This window comes from Rhinoderma darwinii, chromosome 5, assembly GCF_050947455.1.
Source record: "Rhinoderma darwinii isolate aRhiDar2 chromosome 5, aRhiDar2.hap1, whole genome shotgun sequence".
NCBI lineage: Eukaryota > Metazoa > Chordata > Amphibia > Anura > Rhinodermatidae > Rhinoderma > Rhinoderma darwinii.
The window spans coordinates 304,852,492-304,876,966 of record NC_134691.1 but is presented as its reverse complement, the minus strand read 5'-3'; the positions used below and the strand labels follow the sequence as shown (position 1 = coordinate 304,876,966).

At 39.8% G+C, this 24,475-nt stretch overlaps 1 protein-coding gene across 3 annotated transcripts in view; it reads right to left on the bottom strand.

Annotated features, from left to right (window-relative positions):
• Positions 1-8,537: 8,537 nt before the first annotated feature.
• RBM33 (RNA binding motif protein 33) overlaps positions 8,538-24,475 on the bottom strand; it is a 90,262-nt gene continuing 74,324 nt past the window's right edge. The window contains exons 18-19 of one of the 3 annotated variants that reach the window (XM_075827393.1): positions 13,447-13,535; positions 8,538-11,133 (exon numbers count right to left, since the gene is read on the bottom strand). In XM_075827393.1, coding sequence (XP_075683508.1) covers positions 11,085-11,133; positions 13,447-13,535 — 138 coding nt within the window. In that variant the 3' untranslated portion in view covers positions 8,538-11,084. Of the gene's footprint in view, positions 11,134-13,446; positions 13,536-20,832; positions 21,108-21,655; positions 22,632-24,475 lie in introns of those variants that run through there. The other 2 variants (XM_075827395.1, XM_075827394.1) reach the window with 2 other exon arrangements.

Below are 24,475 nucleotides of genomic sequence, written 5' to 3'. Positions count from 1 at the left end.
TCCTTTTTAAAGGGTCCCAGCCTCATAAGCACTGGCATCAATTAGGACATGGCGTAACTGTAATATATCCCCCTCCCCCTCCAAGTCAGCCTCGCTGCACTGTTCTCATAGCTTGCAGGGTGGTGTATCTGCGGAGTCATCCCTTCTCATTTAGAAAGTGCTCTTATGTGTGGAAATCTCATTTTTCAGCATTTTTATTTTGCATTTGATTGTAGATTGTAAGTTCCTTTGGACAGTACTCTCTTGTGTACATTAATATGCTACGTCATCAATCCCCTCTATTTCACAAGTATAACACCCTTGAAGTTTATGGTACTATATAAATATATAACTGGTTGCCATTGTTCTGTCCAGAGGAAACAATACTTCAGCATGTGCTAAGTGATGTCCGTGTCATTACAGGATTACACATGTAGGGGTATGGGGCTGTTCCTATGTTATTATATAGATGACTGGCGGTGATCACTTTTTCTCTGTTTGTTGGAGTTACATTATACTACGGCTTTCCTCTTCCTGGTTTTCTTTCTTTTGATTCTGCTCAATTGACTTTGATCTAGACAAGTCAGATCCATACTAGATATATTAATATGGATCGCATGCTCCGTTTTCTTTCACCCCATTGCATGCAGAGGCAAAATTGACGGGTTGGGAACAGCCATACATCATTTCCAGTAAGCAGCCGGGACGAGATTCAGTGACAGCAGGAGTACACAGCGGATCCACTAAGAATTGTGGTGGTCACCCAGTGCATTGCTGGACTGTTTCTATTCAACGGCCCGGACACCTACAAGATACAGCAGTGACTTCACACATGTTTACAGGTAAGAATTTACATTTTATTTTGGGCCTTTTGCATGTACTACTAAAAAGAAAAGGCTTCTCTAAATGTTCAATTGGGATTATTCTAGTTTCTTTTCTTCTAATTTTTCTGTGCATTGTGTTGGGACAACCAGAAAACCTCTTGCTTCACTTAAATTGGCCATACAGATTAGAACACCCTACAACGCCATAAGCATGCCCATTCAGATGGACATCCGAAAGACACACCATTTCATCAGAAAGACTGCAGAATATTTTCATTCAACGATTGGTTGAAATCCACCATGTGTATCAGCAGCCTAAGGAATTCACATAGAGTTGTCTTTCACATCATATTGCAACTAAAGAAATGCCATCTAATATTAACAAAGGCTCTATTAGTCCAATTTATATTATAGGTTATTTGATTGCTGCCACCAAGAAGCGTTGCTACGATGATCTTTAAAAGTTTTATTTTGGTGCAAGGAGGGACTAGCATTATATAAAGAGGTTAACCTTTCAGCCACACAAATATTACATTTTTGTTACAATGCTCATTTAGAAGGGAATCTATCAGCAGCTTTGAGCCCTCAAAACCGTAATAATACCGGTTGGGTCAGTCATGCAAGTTGCATGACAGAGATCAACATTTAATGCCCCCGGAAGCGTGGTCTCAACTGTTTCGGAGGCTGTCTCTTAATGTTAAAGTGCTCCGGCCCCTCCCCACTGCTCAGTGACAACTCTAGCGTCCAATCAGGAGACCGCTAGAGCCATCACTCAGAGCATAAGGGGTGAGGAGCGTTCAGCCAGGAGAGCACTTGAATATCAAGGGGATGCCTCCGTGGCACTTGCGATCGCAAAGCCAGGGACAATAAAACCTTGATTTCTCAGCCAGGCAACTTGAGTGACCGACACAAATGGTATTCTCACACTGCCCATCTCCTCTATATAGTGCGGTCAGAAGTTTTTAAACCTCAAAACAGGGTAATCATCGGCATGCAAAAAAAGAAAAAAAGGCACAAAAAGTACACAACAGAAAATGAACACCACAATGAACATCCACCTTGAAAAAAATATGTCTTTATTATAAAAATCCAAAACCATATCAACAATGATCAAATACATGGTACAGGTTTTTACAAAAATATACAATTTTATTTTGTAATAAACAATGAACACACTTTGTGCTTAATTTAGTATTTTATTGTAAAAGTATAAAACTAAAAATGTACAACTCTTAATATAAGTACATTAATACATGTTTATAGCAGCATTTATAAGAGTTGTAGGAATGTAACATTGTGCAAAAAAATCTCAAGAGAACTTGATAGGAAAATGTAAACCATTTAAGATCAGTGGCAAAATGGCCCGCTCTTGGGAATATATCGGCAGATAGATTTAGGACCATTAATGTTAGCAAACACTTTAGGTTAGGAAGGATCACATTCAAAGTTCATTGGTTAAGAAATTGAACTCCTCTCCAAGGTAGATAAAAAAAATTCTAAAAGTGCAAATTTTTTTTGAGAAAAAAATAAATAAATTAAAAACAAATACCAACACAAATCAAGAAGAAAGAAAAAAATTACCACAGCCGAAAATCAGAAGCTTTTTGTAAAAGTACCTAAAGACAAGAGGTGTTAAAATAAAATGAATACATTATAGTTAGTGTCTTCTCAGTCAGGAACTGTGAAAAAAAAATAATTATATGGAAGAAAAAGATTATAGTTCCAGCATTATATGAGTCACACCAGTAGTGTTGCTAGCACCTGGCACCAGGGGCAAGTGCCCTAGATCTTTTGCCCAGGGACCCTGGTATCTTGGCAGCAGCCATCATATTCAACTGTATGGCTATGTTCACACGGAGTATTTTGCAGGAGGAATATCTGCCTCAAAATTCCGTTTGGAAGTTTGAGGCAGATTTTCCTCTCCCTGCACGCCGATTTTCGCGCCGTTTTTCGCCCGCGGACATTGAGCGCCGCGGGCATAAAACACAGCGGAATACGCTTTCTCTGCCTCCCTTTGAAGTCAATGGGAGGTCAGAGGCGTAAACGCCCGAAGATCGGGCATGTCGCTTCTTTTTCCCGCGAGGCAGTTTTACTGCTCGTGGGAAAAAGACGCCGACGCCTCCCATTGAAATCAATGGGAGGCATTTTAGGGCCTTTTTTGCCGAGTTTTGCGACGCGGTTTCCGCGTAAAAAAACTCGGCAAAATACTCCATGTGAACTTATAGCCTATCTGTGCCCTCCCCCTGTGCCCCCGGTATTACCAGAAACTACCAACACCCCTGAGTCACAGAAACCGATTTCAACCACGAATACCACAGGAAAACTTTCATGGAAAGAGGAAACCTGTTGGGATAAGGAGATTTAGTTTGGACGCTTCCTGATAAATTCTGCTGTAAAGAAAGGGTCACATTAGAAACAAGGAGAGCTGGAAAGGAATCTAAAAAGTTAGCAGTAAAGTCATATATTAGTTTACAAACCTGTTCCAAATATATACCTTTGAGGGTCGTCTTGGTGTAAACAATGTAAATACCCATAAAAACATTTAATAGTATAAAAAAATATATAAAAACACATGATGCAAATGATCCTTCCCAACCATAACAACCTGAGCATAAAAAACACGATCTAATGTAAATCAAACCTGCAGATGAAAATCCATCTCCATTAATATTAGACAGACAATCCATAGGATTGAACGTAAGAAATAGCAATCCTCCCCCCATTGAATTGCTTTAAGATGTTTTTAAAATACCAACAGTATAAAAATAAGTCAATTTTACAAAATTGATGAATAAAGACACTGCTAAAGTTGATAAAAATAGCAACATAATTTAGTACAGTGCACGACAAAGCCTAAGCATCTTACCTTATTGTAAATTATTGTATGAAACTAATAGACCATTTGACTGCCGTGATAAAATGCTCAAGCACATATACAGCATGGCAATAACTATTACTGGATGTGCACGGTCACGGCTAGCTACACCGAATGGATCCCATGTGTACGGATTACTAGGATGCAAAGTGTCACAAATGTATTTATGCATTCGCATAGCTACGTCCATAATGCAGTCAGCAATAATTAGATATGAAATAAATAAATTAAACAATCGTATCCTGCTTTGCCATAGGAAAACAGGATCAGGACTGGTGATTAATCGAATATTGAAAAAGCAAGAATTCTATTTTTGTATATTATTATAAAGCCTTGTTTGGGAAGCCAATTGGTGCCCCTCGTTAGAAATGTGACATAAAATTAAAACAGTGCCACCCTTTAGTGCCCTTTCACCGTCTCACATAGTCTATCTACTCTGTAGAGGGGGAAAAAAAAACACCTGTGCCAATCCCACTCGTAAGCTTATTCCCTTAAAGGGAGTTTCCCGCCTATAACAGGTTATTGCTCATTAAATGTAAAGAGAGTTCCTTACATATAGATGGACGCTATGGCGTTCAGATGCACCATGCCACCGTTATCAGTGCCAATCACGTGATCATGGCACTTTCTTCTTCTTTCCGAAGGCATTCCAATGGGCAGGATAATTAGATAATGCGCAGAAAGTACCCCTCACTCTCCTCCTCTACATCTTGCTGCTCGCAATACATGTAGAAACATGTATTTGGTATGGTATGAGGTGATCGTTAGGGGCGTGTTTAGGACAGAGACGGGTGGTCAGAACCACGGACTACAAAGAGGAGGAGCCGACACAATCACGTGACTGGTGCTGGTAAAAGGTAGGGTAGAACGGTGCATATGACCGCTGGAGCGGCCATCAATATGTAAGGAACTCTTTTTTCATTTAAATGAGCAAAAACCGGTTATTTGCTGGAAAACCCCTTTAAAGTAGTATTTGGAAAGAAAAAAAAAAAAGGGGAGAGGGGCTGTTATTTGTCCTGTGCAAATCTCAGTTTTAGCGTGCAGATATCAAAATCTGGAAACTTTCATTGAAGATTTAAAACATCAACACGATTTCTGAATAAAATAACCCTTAGTTTTTAAAAATGCTACTACACAATTTACAAGTAGTGTGCGGACACGATCCCTTAGCTTATTACCAAATTCACCGAATGACAAACTTGTACAGAAAACAAAAAATTGGAAATAGGCATCTAAATGATAACCATCATCCTAAAGATTACCATCAATTGAAGACAAAAATGTATTTATTAGATCACCAAAAAACACTTATGAACTAACCCAAATCATCTTGAAGGTTCAATTAAACTAAAATGACTGAACGGGCGTATGAGGACAAAAGAAACCCAAAGGGACTGAGCTGCCTAAAGAAAGTAACAAAGAAATAACCCAGAAACAACAAAGATTTTAAAAACAAAAAAGCTAATACCTCCTAAATTATAAAACCCAACAGCCATTTTTTTGGAACAATTTGGCCTTCAATAACCAAATTGATTCTTTGTATTATTTAGATTTATGGACTAATCACAGTTGCCTTGTACTGTAGACAAAACTTCCTGTCAAAGGTTCAGCATTTATTTCTGGGAAATTATTTTGTGTGCGTTACTATCAACAGTAAATAACACGTCCATACAATACAGGGCAGTACCAAGCCCATCACAGTGGTGTAAACTGCAGTAGTTTTTGAATGTTACAATTATATATTAAGGAGATCACTTACTACATTGCAACAAATGTATAAAATAAAATAGACAGAAAATAAAATAAAAAAAATAATGAATATATAAAATGACTGGAGACGAATGCATGATGAACAAATAAAAGCATTAATTAGCACACTAAAAAAAACTAATATAAAACAGAAAAAATATATATGTATCCTTGTAGGTTTTACTCAAAATGTTGTCATCGGAGTATTGAACAAATACACTGGTCTGGGTAAAATTGGTGACTTACTAATTATTTTTATAAAATTGAAGAAATATACAAGAAAACAAAGGGGTCTCAGAAACTGAAGTCCAAGTAAGTAACATGTAGTAGAGCAAAATCTTAAAAGTCCTTTGAAGTATGTACAAAAATGGTTCGATTCCAAGTTGGAATTGGAGTTGAAATGCACAACAAGAGAATACTGATAATGGTTTCTCTACATCCTCGAGGAGCACTCGCTTTAGAACAACATTTTGGGCCTCAAAGTGGAGAAGAAAAAACCTTTAGTGTAAATCACCAATAATAAAGCCTTAGTAAAAAGATATGGCTCAGTAATGTATTTACCAAAATAACGTCTAAATCCTTGCACTAAATGAAGTGTAACGTGCAGAGGGTGAGATGAACGAGGTCTAACATCCTTGAGATATTCGAAGACTGAAAGTTTACCCCCCCCCCCCCCCACTACAGGGGCACCTGTGCTGACATACAGAGGAGTTCCCTAAAATTTCATATGAACAAGGTCTAGAATCTTTTTAAAAAAACATTATCCATGAGATACTCAAATACCTCAAGTTGACCTCCACTCTAGTGGCACCGGAATGGAAATATACAAGAATTCCCTTAAATACGGTCACGGGCCGAACCTAGAGTAAGGCGGCCGCAGGGAATTAAAACGTTACCAAAGGACAGTCGAAAAAACTAGTCAATATCGTCTATAGCCTGTTGATGGGCTGCAGGAAAATCACTGGGAACTTTGACGTCATGCAGATTCTTGCTCTATGTTCAGAGAGCTCCGGTTTGCTAATAACAGCACATTAGGAAGCTTCATCTGTAATATTTTGCCCAGGTGACATCACACACGTAAGCCACTGGTCAACTCTAAACACAAATTTGCAAAACTACGCATGCTATGTAGGCTTATACAGTCAAGAGGTTGAAAAGTTATTTTATTTTCTAGCCTCTTCTATTTCCCATTAAGGGCTGATTGTTTAACCACCACAGTGGTTTAGCCAAACACAAGATTGAAAGGGAATCTGTCACATTGAACATGATGTCCCATCTGCGGGCATTATGTTATAGAGCAGGAGATTGATATATATATTCTTATGGGAAAAGTTTCAGGATAACCTTCCATTTATGGATATAAATTCCTGCGGACTGTGGGCTAAAGAGTCCAGTGAGCAGTCTAAGCGAGTGGAAGCTATTTCTGTATGCACACTAACACAGGGAAGGCGGTCCATCAATGGTCGTTGAGACCGCCCACTAGACTCTTTAGTCCACAGTGAGAAGCTTTTTTTTTTTTTTTTTTTATAAAGAATAAAGGACAGGTTATTATGAATCTTATTCCAAAACTATGCATCAATCTTGACAGGTTACCTTATATCTCTACAGCAATCAGAGCTCAGTTTTTCTTTAATAGAGCTGCAAAACCCCTGTATAAAACATATATATCTAAAAGATAAAATTCGGGCTGCCTGCAGCCACCACTAGAGGGAGCATACTGCATACTGTTTTTTCATTGAAATTAATGTATCATCAGCATGTAGTAAGCTCCTTCTAGTCGTGGCTGAAGGCAGCCAGAATTTTGAACTATTTTTCAATACATGATATATGTTTATGCAGGGTATTTAGAGCTCTGTATCAGAAAAATGGAGTTCTGAACGCTGTCATAATATATTTCTTACTGACCTCAGCACAGAATTGAAACCCTTTTTAGATTAAAAAAAATTATTTAGTATGGCCATTCAAGTACACCTTAGAGCAAGACAGAACGCTGAGTGCATATTCAACCTTAAGGCCTGTTCACATCAGTGTTCTGTTTCCGTTGATGGGTTCCGTCAGACCTTTCAGTCGAAGGAGTCCATCAACGGAAAGGCAAACGTCATATACAAAGTTTTTTGCTCAGTGGTATCTGGGTGCGGAGACCCCCACCATGGCTGAAATGAAGATACAGAAGAGCTCAGCTTAGCACTCTACACCTTCATCTGTGATTGTCACTTCTCATTAGGCTGATGACGACTGATAGAAATTCTATGTGATCCCATCTTCAGGCTGACAAGGAGCAGCCATCACAGCTGAAGGTCCAGAGCATGGTTGGGGGTGGGCGGTCTCACCACCCAGACTACCACCGATTAAAATAGTGATATATTTCTATGGCACATTAAAAGTTCTCTGAAAGTGCAGTTACTCTTTAAGATGTGAGACTTGAGGGCCTCGTTCACATCAGCATTAGGGTTTTGTTGATGGGTTCCGTCAGACCTTTCCGTCAGAGGAACCCATCAACGGAAAGGCAAACGGAAACCATAGCTTCCGTTTACATTACCATTGATTTCAATGGTAATGCTTCCGTGGCAAATGGCTTCCATTCGTCTCCGTTCCGTTTCTTTGACAGAATCAATAGATCACTCGACTGCGCTATTGATTCCCTCAAAAAAACAAACCTTATGGAACGGAGACAAACAAACCATTTGCCACGGAAGCATTACCATTGAAATCAATGGTAATGTAAACGGAAGCTATGGTTTCCGTTTGCCTTTCCGTTGATGGGTTCCTCTGACGGAAAGGTCTGACGGAACCCATCAACAAAACCCTAATGCGGATGTGAACGAGGCCCTCAAGTCTCACATCTTAAAGAGTAACTGCACTTTCAGAGAACTTTTAATGTGCCATAAAAAATAACACTATTTTGATCGGTGGGAGTCTGGGTGCTGAGACCGCCCACCCCCAACCATGCTCTGGACCTTCAGCTGTGATGGCTGCTCCTTGTCAGCCTGAAGATGGGATCACATAGAATTTCTATCAGTCGTCATCAGCCTAATGAGAAGTGACAATCACAGATGAAGGTGTAGAGTGCTAAGCTGAGCTCTTCTGTATCTTTATTTCAGCCATGGTCGGGGTCTCAGCACCCAGATACCGCTGAGCAAAAAACTTTGGATATGTCGCTATGACATACAAAAAAATTCTGAAAGTACAGTTATTCTATAACGGGAACCGGTCACGTTGAAAATGCATTCTAATCTGCAGGCAGATTGTTATAGAGCAGGAGAAGATGAGCTGATTGATATATATTTTTGTGGGAAATATTTAGTATAACTTGTAATTTTTTCATTTAAACCTTTGCTCATTCAGGGTTTAGAAGTCCAGTGGGCGGTCCTACAAAGTGATTGACAGCCTTCCCTATGGAAGCGTGAGTACAGAGATAGCGGTCAATCAGTGATTATGACCGCCCACTGGACTCCTAAACCCTGAATAAGCAGAGGTAAATAATAAATAAGTTATACTGAATCTTTTGCTACAAAAATATCTAACGCAATCTGCACCGTTCCCCCTGTTGTATAACTTGCTGCTCATAGATTAGTCTGGGTTTTTAACGTGACAGGTTCCCTTTAATCGTTCCTCTGAAAAGTAACTGTAGGGCTCTGTCCATTCTAGCCATTGACTTTAATGGGGTACGTAGGGGGTTTTGATATTTTTGACGGCAAGAACAAACTGCACTATTCTTGCCGTCAAAAAAATCTGAAAGCTTGACTGAAAACCGGAATGAAATCTTAAATACAGATGTGAACAGAGCCTTACTGAAATGAACCACGCTTTTGTTATTCCTTTCCACCTGGCTGGGGCTAGTAATAGAACTTTGGATTGGGTTGCTCCAGTAGGTTGGGTGTCTCAGGAAGCTTTGGAGTCAACACTAGACTCCAGTAGATATATAGATCATTGGGCTGACCATCTATATAGACATTTAAACAGGTTGATGAAACTTTTGCCCACCAAGTAAAAAATATTTAAGCAGGAATTTCAGACATTTTTTTAGGAACTTGTAGGTGAATAATAGAATGTACAAGTTTAGAAAGTTGCTAACTATAATGTTGCAATACAGTCCTCTGTACATTACGTCTGTTGGCTTTCATTGCATACCCTCCAATTTTGTGGTCAGCCAACAAAGTGTTTGACTGGGGAAGCAGGGTGCCCACAAATAATCCAATATATGTACTGTGAAGATAGCACATAATGACCCTATGCACTCAGGTGCCATACAAGAAGGCAACAAGCATTCATACAGGAAAAAGCTAGAAACCACATTCTACATCCTGCAGACACTACTGGCTCCCTGTTCTAGCCTCTTTGGTGGTTATAGAAGGTAGAGTAAGGATCTGTTCACATTTAGTTTCAAATTTCCGCACGATTTTGTCATTCTTGACTGCACAAATAGCTTAATCTGCAGAGCCATTCTGGCCATAAAACAAAATAGCAGAACCCAGAAAGAAACCTGAAGGTCTTCATTATAAGTCAATGAAAATCGGTCAGAATTAAGTCAGTCAGTTTAATGAATATTTTCATTTTAACTTGGCTTGGGTAGCGGATATACTGTTCATCCCACAGCTAAAGGCCATGAACAGATGACTAGTTTTGATTTAGACATTTTGTCTAAATAATTTGCAATTATTTTTTTTTAGAACAGACTGATAACTTTTAACTGTATGTGAACGTCTCTGATGTTAAAAGTCACATCACGTACTGAAACGATTAAAAGTCGGACACCTTTCGCTTGGGAAATGGTTTCTAAATGACAGCACATACGGAGGATGAGAGAGATCATTTTGCAGCCACTGTAACTGGTAATGTCAATAACCGGTGAAAACCCAGAGCCATTGATTGTAGCTAGTGAATGTATGTATCTATATGTGATGAGTAGGTATGGACAGAGGAGTATAAGACTTACATCTGGCATCTAAGGCAGACACACTATTCCCGACTACAGGTGGAAAAAGAATAGTACAAATATCGACACGCCTGCCATTCCTGCAGGCCAACGCTCGTAACATGAACAGCAACGAGTGACTGTCGACTGTGTGCAGAAACGGTAAAGACGGATAGAGAGTAAAGCGATCGTTCAGCTGGACAGCCAATAGTGGAAGGAAAGCTCGGAAAAACCCCTAACACTGCGCTCTGACGGCCATATTATCTCGCATTTTGAGGACACAGACTCTGAAGTCTTTACCACACACCAATATAGAAGCCATATGTTATAATGATTTACAACTAGATGTTACATTAGTACGGTGCAACCAGATGAAGAACCTGTGTGTATAATAGTGTGAGGTTGTAGGTGGGATGACATATGCCCCCCTGAAGAGAAGAGTAACCATTATCATGCATTCTCGCTCACCAAATAACGTCTCTGGTAATCTTTCTTTTCTCTCCAAGTTTGAAATGAGTCTTTCAGAGAGACAGCCTTACATGCAAAGGTCACAAAACACAATATATCGAAGATCCATGTAGTAAAGTCTACTAAGCAAATCGAAGTCTTATGTTTTCTAACAGGTCTCCTCCGAGTTGTATTCTGGAGTCAACAAATCCAAAATGAGAAAAGGAGACATTGCAGTGTCCAGTAGTCTCTTTTCATCCGACTGTCAGCTCACGTTGAATGTCAATTGCTTAGTTCACTCAGTAACCAGTGATACGTTGATGTGTGACAAGTCTATCATGTGCCTGCAATGGTTTAGAACAAGTTAGAAGGTCAAACGTATTCACACTTTTTATATCAAGCATAGTGAGTTTATGTAATCCCTCTAAATAGGCCAGGGACAAACCCAGGGACCCTGGTCTGAACAGCTCCATATTTTCCTTTACGCAGCTTGATGAATCCCACACATCAGACCCAACCCGGTCACCATTATATTTCCTGCATGCAAGTGTAATAAATTTAGTAGGATAAAATGAGAACTTGCAAACAAACATTTCTCCAATATACTGAATTTGACTGTATTTAGAACACAAATGAGCTCATGTCAGTCTAACAAAAAACGTCTCCAAAAGGAAGAACGGCCCATCTATACATAGTACGGTTTCTGGGTTTTTGACCCTCATCAGTACAGGGTAGGGCACTGGTTGGCTAAATTACATGCCTTAGACATACCAGGGGGGAGGGGGGGGGGGGGGTCGTCTCTGGTTTGGCTGATATGAGTTTATTTGTATATTGTTTCCTATGGAGCACGGTTGGTAAACACGTTTCCATTCACCGGCTGGATAAGTTCAATGAAAAAAAACAGTCCCCTCCAGTAAACTTTATTTAGAAGATATTGTGGTTGGGCACACCGGATCTGTGCTGCATACTCTACATAACATGTTAGAGCCTGCGTATAGAAGAGCTCACTTGGTCTCAGGCTTCAGTGTAGGAGATTAGAAGTAATGATCGGTTTATAAAAAACAAACAAAAAAAAAAGGGTTACAGACAGGCTCCAGTGCGGTCTTGCTGCAATATCTGATGGTAATGCTCATGTTGGTAATGCTGCTTATTTTATTATGTTGTATTTCTTAAGATACGTTTTAAGCACATTAAAATTGATATAAGGATTGTCACATACTGAGCACCTTACATAATGCAGATCACCCAAAAGCAATTGTTATACAATGCCATTGAATTTTCAAGTGGCTGTCACTAGTTTAGTAATGGCCTATCTCCTAGCTAATCTGATAGGCACAGTCACACTGATAATCCTGGTGATAATGGTGTCCCAAAACGTTTATTATTTTAAAAGTTATGAGCTTTTTTTTTTAAATATGCAAATGTGGCTATACTAGTCAAGTGGGTGCCAACAACCGGCAATTCTCCTGAGGTGGAGCTTCCTCACATCCTCTGACCCTGTCCTATCAGCATGAAGCGGCTTCACACAGTGTGAGAGACTGAGGCTGGAGGGAAGGGGGATCACTTCAAACAGTCATATCTCGGGCTGTGGACCACCTAGAACAGTGGCATATGAACTATGATTCTTATCTTTCGTATGGCACTAGGACTGCAGCTCTAGCTGTGAAACAGTCGGAGATATCGCCAGTTGAATACACAGTCGGGAATGGAAGCTGTGTACTATATGATCACGCTGTGTTGCTGGGCAGGGAAGAGAACTGGATGATGCTGATCGGACAGAGTCATAAAGTAATCATTACACTGTCCAGAGTGAAAAGAAAGTGTCACCTCCCATCTGGTTATTAGCGCCACATTAGCATATTAAGAAAAATGCTCATAGCTTTGCAAATAAGTTTTTTTTTTAAAATTACACTGTAGTTATCAGCATCATAGCGCCTATCAGATTAGTTAGGAGATAGGACATTAATAAACTAGTAAAATATCCTCTTTAAGCTTTCTAAACTATAAAAAGCCAGAGCACCGGCTGATCGCTGCAGGTCCGGCTTCTGAAATCCGTGGCAAAAAGATATTGCTTCGTAGAGCTGCAGGGGAAATGTAGGTGCAGCCTTTCAGATAAACAGCCGACGGTGTAATACATAGCTAGACAACATCTGCTTTGTTAGCTGCTTTCCGCTCTAGCTAATAGAGGGAAGGGGGTCCTGATTGGGGGACTATCCCCTATGACATCCATTTGCCTATAGGGGCATATGAAAAGGGGGTTGTCTTATTGATGTCATGATAAATCACATGGGCCAATAACTTATACCAAAAGACTACAAGGTTTTCACTATCAATTGTTTAAAGGGAAACTCTGGTAATTTCTTACGGAGTCCTTCATAGCCACCTACCAGTCTGCAATACTGCTGGTGGTGCAAATTGATGACATACCATCAGAACTTGCACATCCAGGACTTCTCCAGAGAAGATTCCCAGTGCTGGAGTGGAGAGGAATTAAAAAGGTATAATTTTCACAAAATCATTTTAGAAGAGGGATCAAAAAGGAGGCTTTTAATCTGGTTGCCAGAGTTTCTCTTTAATGAACCCTACGTAATCTCCTTATAATATAGAAATCATTGATGGTTGAATATAACAAAGCTGCTTATTATAATGGAATCTACCTGTGGAACCTCTGCTGAAATTGTGACGCATGGTGAGGATTCTCAAATGTCGCTATGGCTTTTCTCTGATGGGGAAACATCTGAAGATTCTGCAAGAGAGAAGGTAAAGACATGAGAATGATGCAAAAATTACCGTAAAACATTATGGAAAATTATATTTGGCATCAAATTCTCTGCTGCAGAGGAGAAATTGCATTTAATATTCGTTATGGAACAGTAATAAGAACAAAAGACAAGGGAGTTATTTATTATACTAGTCACTCCACATTTGCACTAAAATTTGCCATCTTTCCCTTCTCTCCACTTTTCAAAAGTGACAAGAAAAGTGGGCGGTGTTAGGCAGGAGTGGGTGGGTCCACTGTCGACTTAACACTAACTATAATTTCCTCCAGAAATTGGTGTAAATTATAGCACAAATCTATTATAGCAGGCCATAGATATAGATTCCACAGACAGCCAAAGATGCGGTAATTAAAAGGCATGCACCTCTTAATAAATTTAGCGTATTTTACTCCAATGCACTACAAATTAGGACTGGCGTATGACTCCCAAAGTGTTCTTCATATATAAATGAGGGCTTAAAGCCAAACTCAAGTGAGTTCTTGGCAATACTACAAAATTGCTAGCATGATGCCACATACCTGAAATATTTAGTTCCATTTGACCCTTCTTCTCACTATCTTCAGGGTCTGCATGCAATGATCAGGAACCATCATGCTACCTCCTCTGTTCTGTATTATGGGTGGGTCCATTGGGATTAACAGAACTACCGCTGACCACGTCATGTCTATTACATGTACAGACAATTTCGACAAGGTCATTGAAAGCTGGCGAGGCCATAACGTCATAGGATAGATATTGCAAAGAAAACATATATATGTGTGTGGCTGTGCCAGGAACTTCAGCCTTATTCACTTGAATGGGGCTGAGCTAGTTACAGGGACAGCTAAATGTATGGAAGTCTCAGAAATGGTCTGCGCCCACTCGCTCTGCTGCAGATGCCCGTGATCACACAATGATGGCATATTCCGAGGATAGGAAATCAATGTAAATTCCAGGAAAAACTACTAGAATATTAAGAGGATCTGTCATCTCTCCGGATAGGTCTGTTTTAATAAATACTTCTGTTCCCCACAAAATGACAATCGTGGGACATATTTTATTAGAGCTCTTCATCGTGCCGTTCCTCTGTTATTCCTCCTAGAAATGTATAAATTGACAACTGGGTGTTACCATTCTCCTTGTCAAAGGGGCGTGACACTACAGTCTCACTCTGTCAGCATTGGACATTGTCAGACTGTACAGACACACCCACAACTCGTAACACCCGTCATATATTTCTAAAAAAATAAATAAGAGGAACGGCACAGCGCAGAGTTCTAAGGAAATATGTTCCAGGATTGATAGTTCATGGGGAATACAAGGTTAAGGTTTTTTTTTTGGGACTGCTGCAAAACTCCTCTTGGCATACGCTAGGTCGGCATCCTTTTTTTTTTTTTTTGCTCGGACTAATTTGAATAGCCTAGTTGAACAAACATATATACTGCGTGGTAGATTATTTTTTTAATAAGGCAGGGATCTGTGGATGACATTCCCCAGTATGCCCGTATAGTGGAATACGGCAGAGGGTTGGGAGTATTTCAGATATGTAACTGCAAAACACAGTGTGAATGGAGCCTAATACAAAGTGCTCAAATACCCTAAGCAGGAAAATAAGCATTTTCCATTCTAATCAAAAGGCGGTCCGTGTAATGCAAGGATGTGTTGGGTCCTCCAAACCGAAAGACATTCTTTGTGGCCACTTTGTTGTGGCAACTAGAAAAAGGTCTTGGACTGGGTACTACATCTATTAAAGGGGTTGTCCAGGCATGGGGCAGTTTTTCATAATGATGACCTATCCACAGGATAGATCATCAGTATGTGGTCGGTGGGGGGTCTGACACACAAAAGTGAATAGGAGCAGAGCTACAGTAACCCAGCACAGCCACGTGCTTCTGGCGCCTGGAGGCAGCCCAAAAAAAGTTTGCCCCATGACCGAACAACCCCATTAAATGAGAATTCTCTAATACAGTATTTAAGCATACAACCCTTTTAATTGTGACTTGACTGGTATTCAGGATGGTCCCTGCTGATTGAGTAAAAAGTAGTGAGGAAAATGCCATGCACAGACGGTGAACCGCAAAATGCATGATGTGAAGCCAAATAGGCGGACAGTTCAGTTCGATGTCTAAATATGGCCACTACCTGATCATTGCAGCTAACTCCAGCCAATTTACCCATTTATACAGCACATTAAAAACTACTAGGCATGCAATTTAGCTTTACAAAAAATGACTAATGTAAAAACATTGTCATAGAAACCATGAGCAGAACCAGCACCAGAAAGTTACTAAGTCATTTGCAATTTTTAGTACATTTTAATATGATGACATCTTCTAAAAAGAAGAAACTGGTCAGGTTAAAATGAAGTAGGGGTTATATTTCTGACCAGGGGAGAACACTGGTCAGAAATAATTAATGAAGGAGCTAAAAAAAAAAAAAAAAAAAAAAAAAAAACACAAGATGTGGTTAACTAGCAGTTCTATTTTGGGTGGTATTGCGCACCATTCATCCCACTACACTGATTGGGTTGAAAGACACCAATCCCTACACACAGACTTCCAGCCACTAACCCTTTAACGGCCAGTGATATATATATATATATATATATAAAAACGATCCTCAACTGGCAGAAAACGGTGCGCTAAAAAATTTGCAGGCTCCGAAATTAGCAATTCCTCTAACCCAATTTCATCTAATTTCACTAGTTAAGAGAATTAAGGTCAGGCCATTTGGCGTTTTGAGATCGGAGATTACAATTGCCTTATATAATCAGGAAAAAAAATGGGCCTCAATTTCCAGGCTGTGATCCGGTGGAGTGGCCTCCTAAATACCCAGACTTCTGCCCATTCAATTTTTATTTGTGGGGTCACTTGGAAGGCCACGGTATTTCACAAGGTAATACAAAACACGCATTATCTAAGGCCTTATGCACATGAACGTGTTTTTGCAACCGCAATTCACTCACAAATCTGCGGGTGAATTGCGGTCCTATTAAGCTCTATGGGCCTATGCACACGACTGTGGTTTCCACGGTCCGTGCATTGCCTGGGAGAATGGACCACAAGAAGCTAGGACATGTCTTATTACGGCCGCATTTTGCGGTCCGGGCTCATTGAAAAGAGAGTACACAGCTATGTGCACAGCCCGTGATTTGCGGGTGGCGCGTGCATGACGCTCTGCGGTTGTCCGAGCCGCAAATCACGGGATGTGCACACCACTACGGTCGTGTGCATGAGGCCTAAAGGAACACTGTTTAACCTAGGCGCGGCAGAAATTTTAATTTATTCCTCCCGGTCTTCCAAGAGACAACTTTTATTCATCCATATAGCAGTACGAGGGCTTGTTTTTTTTTTGTGGGACAAGTTGTAATTTTTAATGGGATCATTTAATGTACCAAATAATGTACTGGGAAACTGAAAAAAGTTCTTTGGCAGGTGAAATGGGGGAAAAAAAAACCAACTTGATTCCCCAAATATTTTTGAGTTTCATTTTATGGCAGTCACCGTGCGGTAAAAATGACATGATAACTTTACTCTGCGGGTCAATATGATTACAGCGATACCAAACTTCTATAGTGTTTTTATGATTGTTTTACTACTTTTACAAAGAAAAAGTTATTAGATTAAAAAAAGCTAAAAAATTTGGATGTGTCGCCATATTATAAAGAGCTATAAGGGTATGTGCACACACACTAATTACGTCCGTAATTGACGGACGTATTTCGGCCGCAAGTAACGGACCGAACACACTGCAGGGAGCCGGGCTCCTAGCATCATAGTTATGTACGACGCTAGGAGTCCCTGCCTCGATGCAGGACAACTGTCCCGTACTGTAATCATGTTTTCAGTACAGGACAGTAGTTCCACAGAGAGGCAGGGACTGCTAGCGTCGTACATAACTATGATGCTAGGAGCCCGGCTCCCTGCAGTGTGTTCGGTCCGGTGCTTGCGGCCGAAATATGTCCGTCAATTACGGACGTAATTAGTGTGTGTGCACATACCCTAACACTTATTTTTCCTTTGATAGCGGTGCGAGGGATTGTTTTTGTTGCAATTTTAATTGGTACCATTTTGGGGTACGTGCGACTTTTTGATCACTTTATTTCTTTTTTTAGGAGCGAAGGTAACCAAAAAACAGCAATTCTGCGGGCTGTTTCTTTTCACGGTAATCACCGTGCGAGTTAAATTACTTTATACCAGAATAGTTTGAATATTTTTAGCTGCGACAATACCAATTGTGTAAAAAATCTTACATTACTTAAAGGGAACCTGTCACCAGCATTTCAACTATTGAACTTTACTTATCCCTCACTGGCCGCTGTTGTAAAAAGTTCATTACCGTTATCCCCTCTCCTAAACTCCTCCTCTGACTGTCGGTCTGCAAACATTTTGCGTCTTTTATCGTAATAATCCGGTGTCGCACCAGAATAGGACATTAATGCACAAGCGCGGGATTGTGTGTGCTTGGAAAGGCGAGGAGCTGTCAATCAAAAGTAAGGAGGCGGGGTAAACTCGGAAAGACTTGAGGAACGAAGATATGACTCTTATGCTCATTAGCATACGGTGTGGGAACACTAAAAAACTGAATACTAAAGCTGCAGAGCCGACAATTATAGGTTATATAGAAATGATTTTTCACCGACTACCACCAGATATCGCTGGTTTAGTAGGTTAAATGCTGGTGACAGGTTCCCTTTAAGGGGAAAAATGGGAATGCAGACAAACTAAAAATACTAACCAATGAGGTTGAAGTTTTCCACTTTCATGTTGACGAGTGTCAGAGAATAGCCTAATGGACTGCCCTCAAAATCTTTTAGCATCCACTCGGTGGTTAAATCGTAGATCATTATCTAACGGTAGACCTCAATTTACCTAGATTACACTTTGCTAGGGAGAGGCAGCCTACATTCTCTCCCTTAACTGGCACTGGAGATGAAGTGCTAGCAGAGTGCAACACCATGTCACCAATACTTTTAACAATATGTAGCGGAGGCATCCATAGCTCCACAACAGAAAGGATATATAAGTGGTCACCTGTGTGACTTGGACTGTGTTGCAGAACATATTTAGGCTGCTGTTAACCAACAGGAAGAAATTATTGTTTATTAAAGAGGCTCTGTCGCCACATTATAAGTGGCCTATATTGTACCTGATGTGATCGGCGCTGTAATGTAGATAACAACAGTGGTTTTTATTTAGAAAAACGATCATTTTTGACGAAGTTATGACCTATATTAGCTTTATGCCAATGAGTTTCTTAATGAACAACTGAGCGTGTTTTACTTTTTGGCCAAGTGGGCGTTGTACAGAGGAGTGTATGACGCTGACCAATCAGCGTCATACACTTCTCTCTATTCATTTACACTGCACATAGCGATATAGCTATATCGCTATGTGGAGCCACATAAACACACTATAACGTTACTGCAGTGTCCTGACAATGAATATACATTACCTCCAGCCAGGACGTGATGTGTATTCAGACTCCTGTCACTTCTGTAGCGTCTCTGTGATATTTACAGCAAGGCAAGCGTAATCTAGCGAGATTACGATGTAACCTGTCATTTCAAACGAGATTACGCTTGCCTTGCTGTAAATGAATGGAGAGAAGTGTATGATGCTGATTGGTCAGCGTCATACACTTCTCTGTATAACGCCCACTTGGCCAAAAAGTAAAACACGCCCAGTTGTTCATTAAAAAAAGTCATTAGCATAAAGCTAATATAGGTCATAACTCCATCAAAAATGATCGTTTTTGTAAATAAACACTGCTGTAATCTACATTACAGCAACGATCACATCATGTACAATATAGGCCACTTATAATGTGGTGACAGAGCCTCTTTAAGGAGGTTCAAAGATTCCCTAATGAATAAATTACAATATCAGATACTCCACATTTTACTGGAGATTCCCTTAAATGATAAACTAGAGCATCAGTGTGAATACAGCCATAATAGTGTCATTGTGCTACTGGAAAAATTAAAAAAAAGTACTTCCTGCTTCTCTGGTCACATGGTGCATCACATGATCCCTCTCAGCTAGTTTGCAGCTCTGAATTGGATCATGTGACAAACCACTTAGAAACTGGAGTTTTAAGACCCTTTTCAGAACTGCTGACTGGCTGAATATTGTCATGTGATGCACCACGCGACTCCACAGGATGAGGACGGGTTTTCTTTTTAGTCTGACAATTGGGGGGCATTTAGTGGGCGGTGGTCTTATTTTAATAGGTCTGTCATAAAGATAGGTTCATTTTAAAGAAACACTAAATTTAGCAATTCATGGGGTTGTCCAGGATTACAACATGGCTCCTTTCTTGCAAAAACAGCACCACACCCATCTGTGGACTGTGTCTGGTATTGCATCTTAGCTCTATTGATGTGAATTGGGCTGAGCTGCAGCTCCCAACAACCTATGGACAGGTGTTTTTGGAAGAAAGCAGCCATGTTTTTCTTATCCTCAACAACTCCATTGATTATCAAGGTAAACAGGAATATAAGCTGGGCCACCGTGTGTCAGTCTGCAGGGTTTTCTACATCTCCCAAAGAAAATGGCCAGATTTTATTAAATGTAGACAGGATAAAACTAGACCAGACAGGCGGAAACTATGCCCACTTTCCCACAATGGCGCACGCGGGATGATAAATTTGACACTTCTTGCTAGACTTTATTCTTCCTTACGACACTTCTTGGCTGGTGTACTTTACAATCAATATTTTAAACAAAGTAAAAAATAAATAAAATTGTGGCCAGTTAATAAATCTGTCCTATTGTATGGCTCCTTTTTGTAGACACTTTAAAACGGTCAAATTTATTTTGTGGTTTACACACTTTTTGCACTAGTTGTACTCCAGTTTTTTGGTGGAATCTGTGCCAGAATTCTGACCATTATGTTTAGAAAATCTCTTCCACAGTCTTGTAGAAATTGTGCAACAAGTTTTCATTATTTTCTGATCTTTTCCATATTGCGCTGGCAGACAGATGAGGGTGTGGAAGTTCGCAAAGAGATGGGCTCCATGTTTGACGTATGCGTCAGGAAAGCTTTTTCCGGCAAATATGTCAAACGGTGATGATAAAGCAAAGTGTGAAAGGGGCCTAAGAACTTTAATAAAACGGACAAATTCTAATACTTCGTTACGAATAGATCAACCCTAAGTGCATTGGCTACTGAGATATGTCAGATCTAGGATAAATCACCATAATATATTAGCACAAAGAAAGGATACAAATAACTTACCACTAGTAATGAAGTACACCAGAGAGTTACTCTGAAATCTTATTTATTACAAGAATTAAACTGCTTACAACTCTTTAAATATACAAAATAAATTCCTCTAGTTTACATTACAGAACCAGATAAAGAATACAATACAACATGACAATCTGTCTCTTAATTCAAAAGAGTTGCATTAGACTTATCTCAAGACAAATTAAATGTATCACAGGCAATAGAAATAATAAGACGTCTTTTTCAGGTCTTTATTTCAGTTTGGCAAATCAAATGTTTCAACCCCCAATGGTTGATTCTTTTACATTTCTTTTGGTGCATTGGCAGCTCTACAAACACAGGAAAGGATAGACCGTGAAAAGAAAAAAAAAAATAACTTCACACCTATCTATGGCGAATGATATGTTGGTCAAACCCTGTAAGGTGTCCATTGGGAATTAAATTTTTGTAAACTGATCATCAGGTTCCTGCAGGTGCAGTTCTTCTCTACTGCAGGATGCAAGGAACTTAAAGGGTCTCTGTCACCAGTTTATAACTGCCCCATATTCTACCTAATCTAATTGCCACTTTAATGTAGATAAGTAATGTGCTGTTTTTTTTAAAAACTTTTATTTTTGACAAAGTTATGAGCATTTTAGGTTGCTCTTCATGCCCAAGTGGGCGTTTTTTTTTTGTTTTTTTACTTCTAACTAAGTGGGCGTAGTAAAGAGAAGTGTATGACGCTGACGAGAGTAAAAAAAAAAAAAAAACACCCACTTGGGCATTAAGAACAAATTTGCATAACACCTAAAATGTTCATAACTGTCAAAAATAAGTGTTTTTTTTTTTAAAAGAAAAACAAAAAAAAAAACACATTACTTATTTACATTAAAGCACCTATTAGATTAGGTAGAATATAGAGCAGTTATAAACTGGTGTCAGAGCCTCTAATACAAAAGTATACACAAGGTGCCAAATTTGTAAAGGACACATTGAAAAAGAATGCCCATCGAGGAAGCCAGCCCTGGGTCCGATAAATGGTGTTGCAGTTTTGCTAGCTAATAATTCCCAAACTAGTCTCAACAAAGGCAATGGTGGCATATTGCTAGGATATGGCAGCAATATCTGGTCTGATCGCTAGGAGGTGGTGCCAGTCCTAGAAAGCGCATCACTTCATCCCCCGATCGCTCCGCACTTCAGCATGGATGACAATGGACTATGGCTATCTGCAACGGAGCCTGGCAGGAGACAATTTAGCCTGGCACTTTATTTGAACTACTGCCGCTTCCTTCTACCAAATTGACCTAGCAACATGCCACCAATATCTTAAATGAGGCAACCCCTTTAATTATATCAAAGCATTATTTATGGACCTGGAAATGACTGTAAAGTACCCAACTAGAGGATTGCAAAAAAGTATAAATGGCAGTATTTTTATGCAATTCTCTTTTTTTTTTTTTCTCATTAGAAACTTGGTAGTTATCTACTTGGCAAATATCTGTAAACAGAAGTTAGGTACACCGTATAGCAATCTATTATTCAGACCTTCACTGCTGACTCCGGGAAATGATCTCGCCAGACTGTGAAGCCGAATACTTCTATTGCCCTCGCCAATAGTGAATGGCTGAAGGCATTTAATAGTTTTAAAGAAACTGCTGTTGCTTTCACAACAGGAACGCTGAAGTACTATATGGAATTATCAGGAGAACAGGCAAGACAAAAATACAAGAAAACAGGGCAACAGTTGCAGCTTTAAAGTCACATTATTCGTCCTCCGTAACATCTAACAACTTATTCTCACAACAACATTAGTCTTAGCGGTGCGGCTCCTAACTAAGTCAGCGCAGTCTCCGTATGCAGTCATTTCGTCACGCCTGTCAAAGTTACAAAAACAGAATGATTTAACTAGAACATTAGATACAACATATACCGAGTGGACAGAAGTCTCTCTTCTGACATATTGGCCCACATTTACGATGACGGGCTTTTAGATTTTTTTTAAGCCGGTCTAAGTAAAAAAATATAGTTTGAGAGATCTGCTCTAAATTTATCAAAAAGGTGCTAGTCTCAAATTTGGCAAATTTTTGCCTTTCAAACAGGCAGAAAATTAGATCTATGATTGATATGAGCAACCATAGGCTTGCACCGGAAACTTGTACCTCAGGTAAATCAGGTAAAACTAGATCTACTTGGAGACTTTTCTCGTCACTTTTATATTTGACAAGTGGTAAATTTTACCGTAAATCTGTCACACGTCCATGTTGCTTTAAACTTGCGTATAGTAAGTGTGAGCCAATGTGTTTACAACCTAACTCCACTAAAAGCAGAAAAATCCAAGTGTCATTGCTTAAAATCTCAATATCTCACTCCTCCCATGTTATACTCAGAGGTATGGGAAGATGAGAAATGGGGAGTAGTTTGGGGGTTCCTCACACTGTAGAGTTGTTTTTAGCAGTCACCAAGCCTGCCTGTGATATTGAAGCAACAAGGTGGTCACTGGTGATTCTCGTTGCTTTGTTAACAAAACTGTGACTGCCATGTCTAAGTACTGATCACAAAATGACATTTGCTAAAGGGAAGGTGTCACAATTTTTTTTTTTTTTTATATGTTATTGCTTTTAGTATGTCATTAAAATAAATTTTATTTATTTGTGTTGTACTTTTTTCTTTCTTTTACTGCTCTATAGGGGCTGGCATTTTTTTTTCATCTCTGTATGTGTCGATTAACGACACATACAGAGATGGAATACGGCACATACATCCCCATAGAGAATGCGAACGGGAGCCGTTCCATTCACTATAGCGTACGCCGTCTGTGTGGGAACGGCGCATGTGGCGCTCCCACACAGTCCAAAAGGAAGGTCTTCAGCAGAGCGACATCCGGCGCCATTTTCATGTGGACTGGAAGCCGCGGCTGGACAGTAAGATGACTACTTCCTGTCGCGGCTTCCGTCCATATGTTCATAAGCAAGGACTAGGAGCGGAGGCGGAGGCAGGAGCAGGTAAGTTATGTTTGTGTATGTTCGTGTTATACTGTGATTACCACTGTATCTAATCCTCCTACACTATGCATTCGCTCACAAAATGGTGGCATACAGTGTAGGAGGTTTGAACATTCAACCCCCTCCTTTCTCCTGGCACTAGCCGAGATAAAGGAGGGGGGATTGTTTGAGGACACTAGAGCGAGTGTCCAATTTTGCAGCATAAAGCAATGACGTTGCTTTACCACATGCCAATGCTGCAATTTTGGGAATTGCTCCCTCTAGTGACCAGCACAAGGAAATGTTATAAATTAGAATCTAATTTATAATATTTCCTGACTTGTGGAAAAATTTAAAAAATTAGAACAATGTGTAATCATTTATATACTAACAGTTTAACAAAAAAATATATATATTTTTCTAGCGACACATTCCCTTTAAAGAGGCTCTGTCACCACATTATAAGTGGCCTATCTTGTACATGATGTGATCGGCGCTGTAATGTAGATTACAGCAGTGTCTTTTATTTAGAAAAACGATAATTTTTGACGGAGTTATGAACTATATTAGCTTTATGCTAATGAGTTTCTCAATGGACAACTGGGAGTGTTTTACTATATGACCAAGTGGGCGTTGTGGAGAGAAGTGTATGACGCTGACCAATCAGCGTCATACACTTCTCTCCATTCATTTACACTGCACTAGCGATATAGCTATATCGCTATGTGCAGCCACAT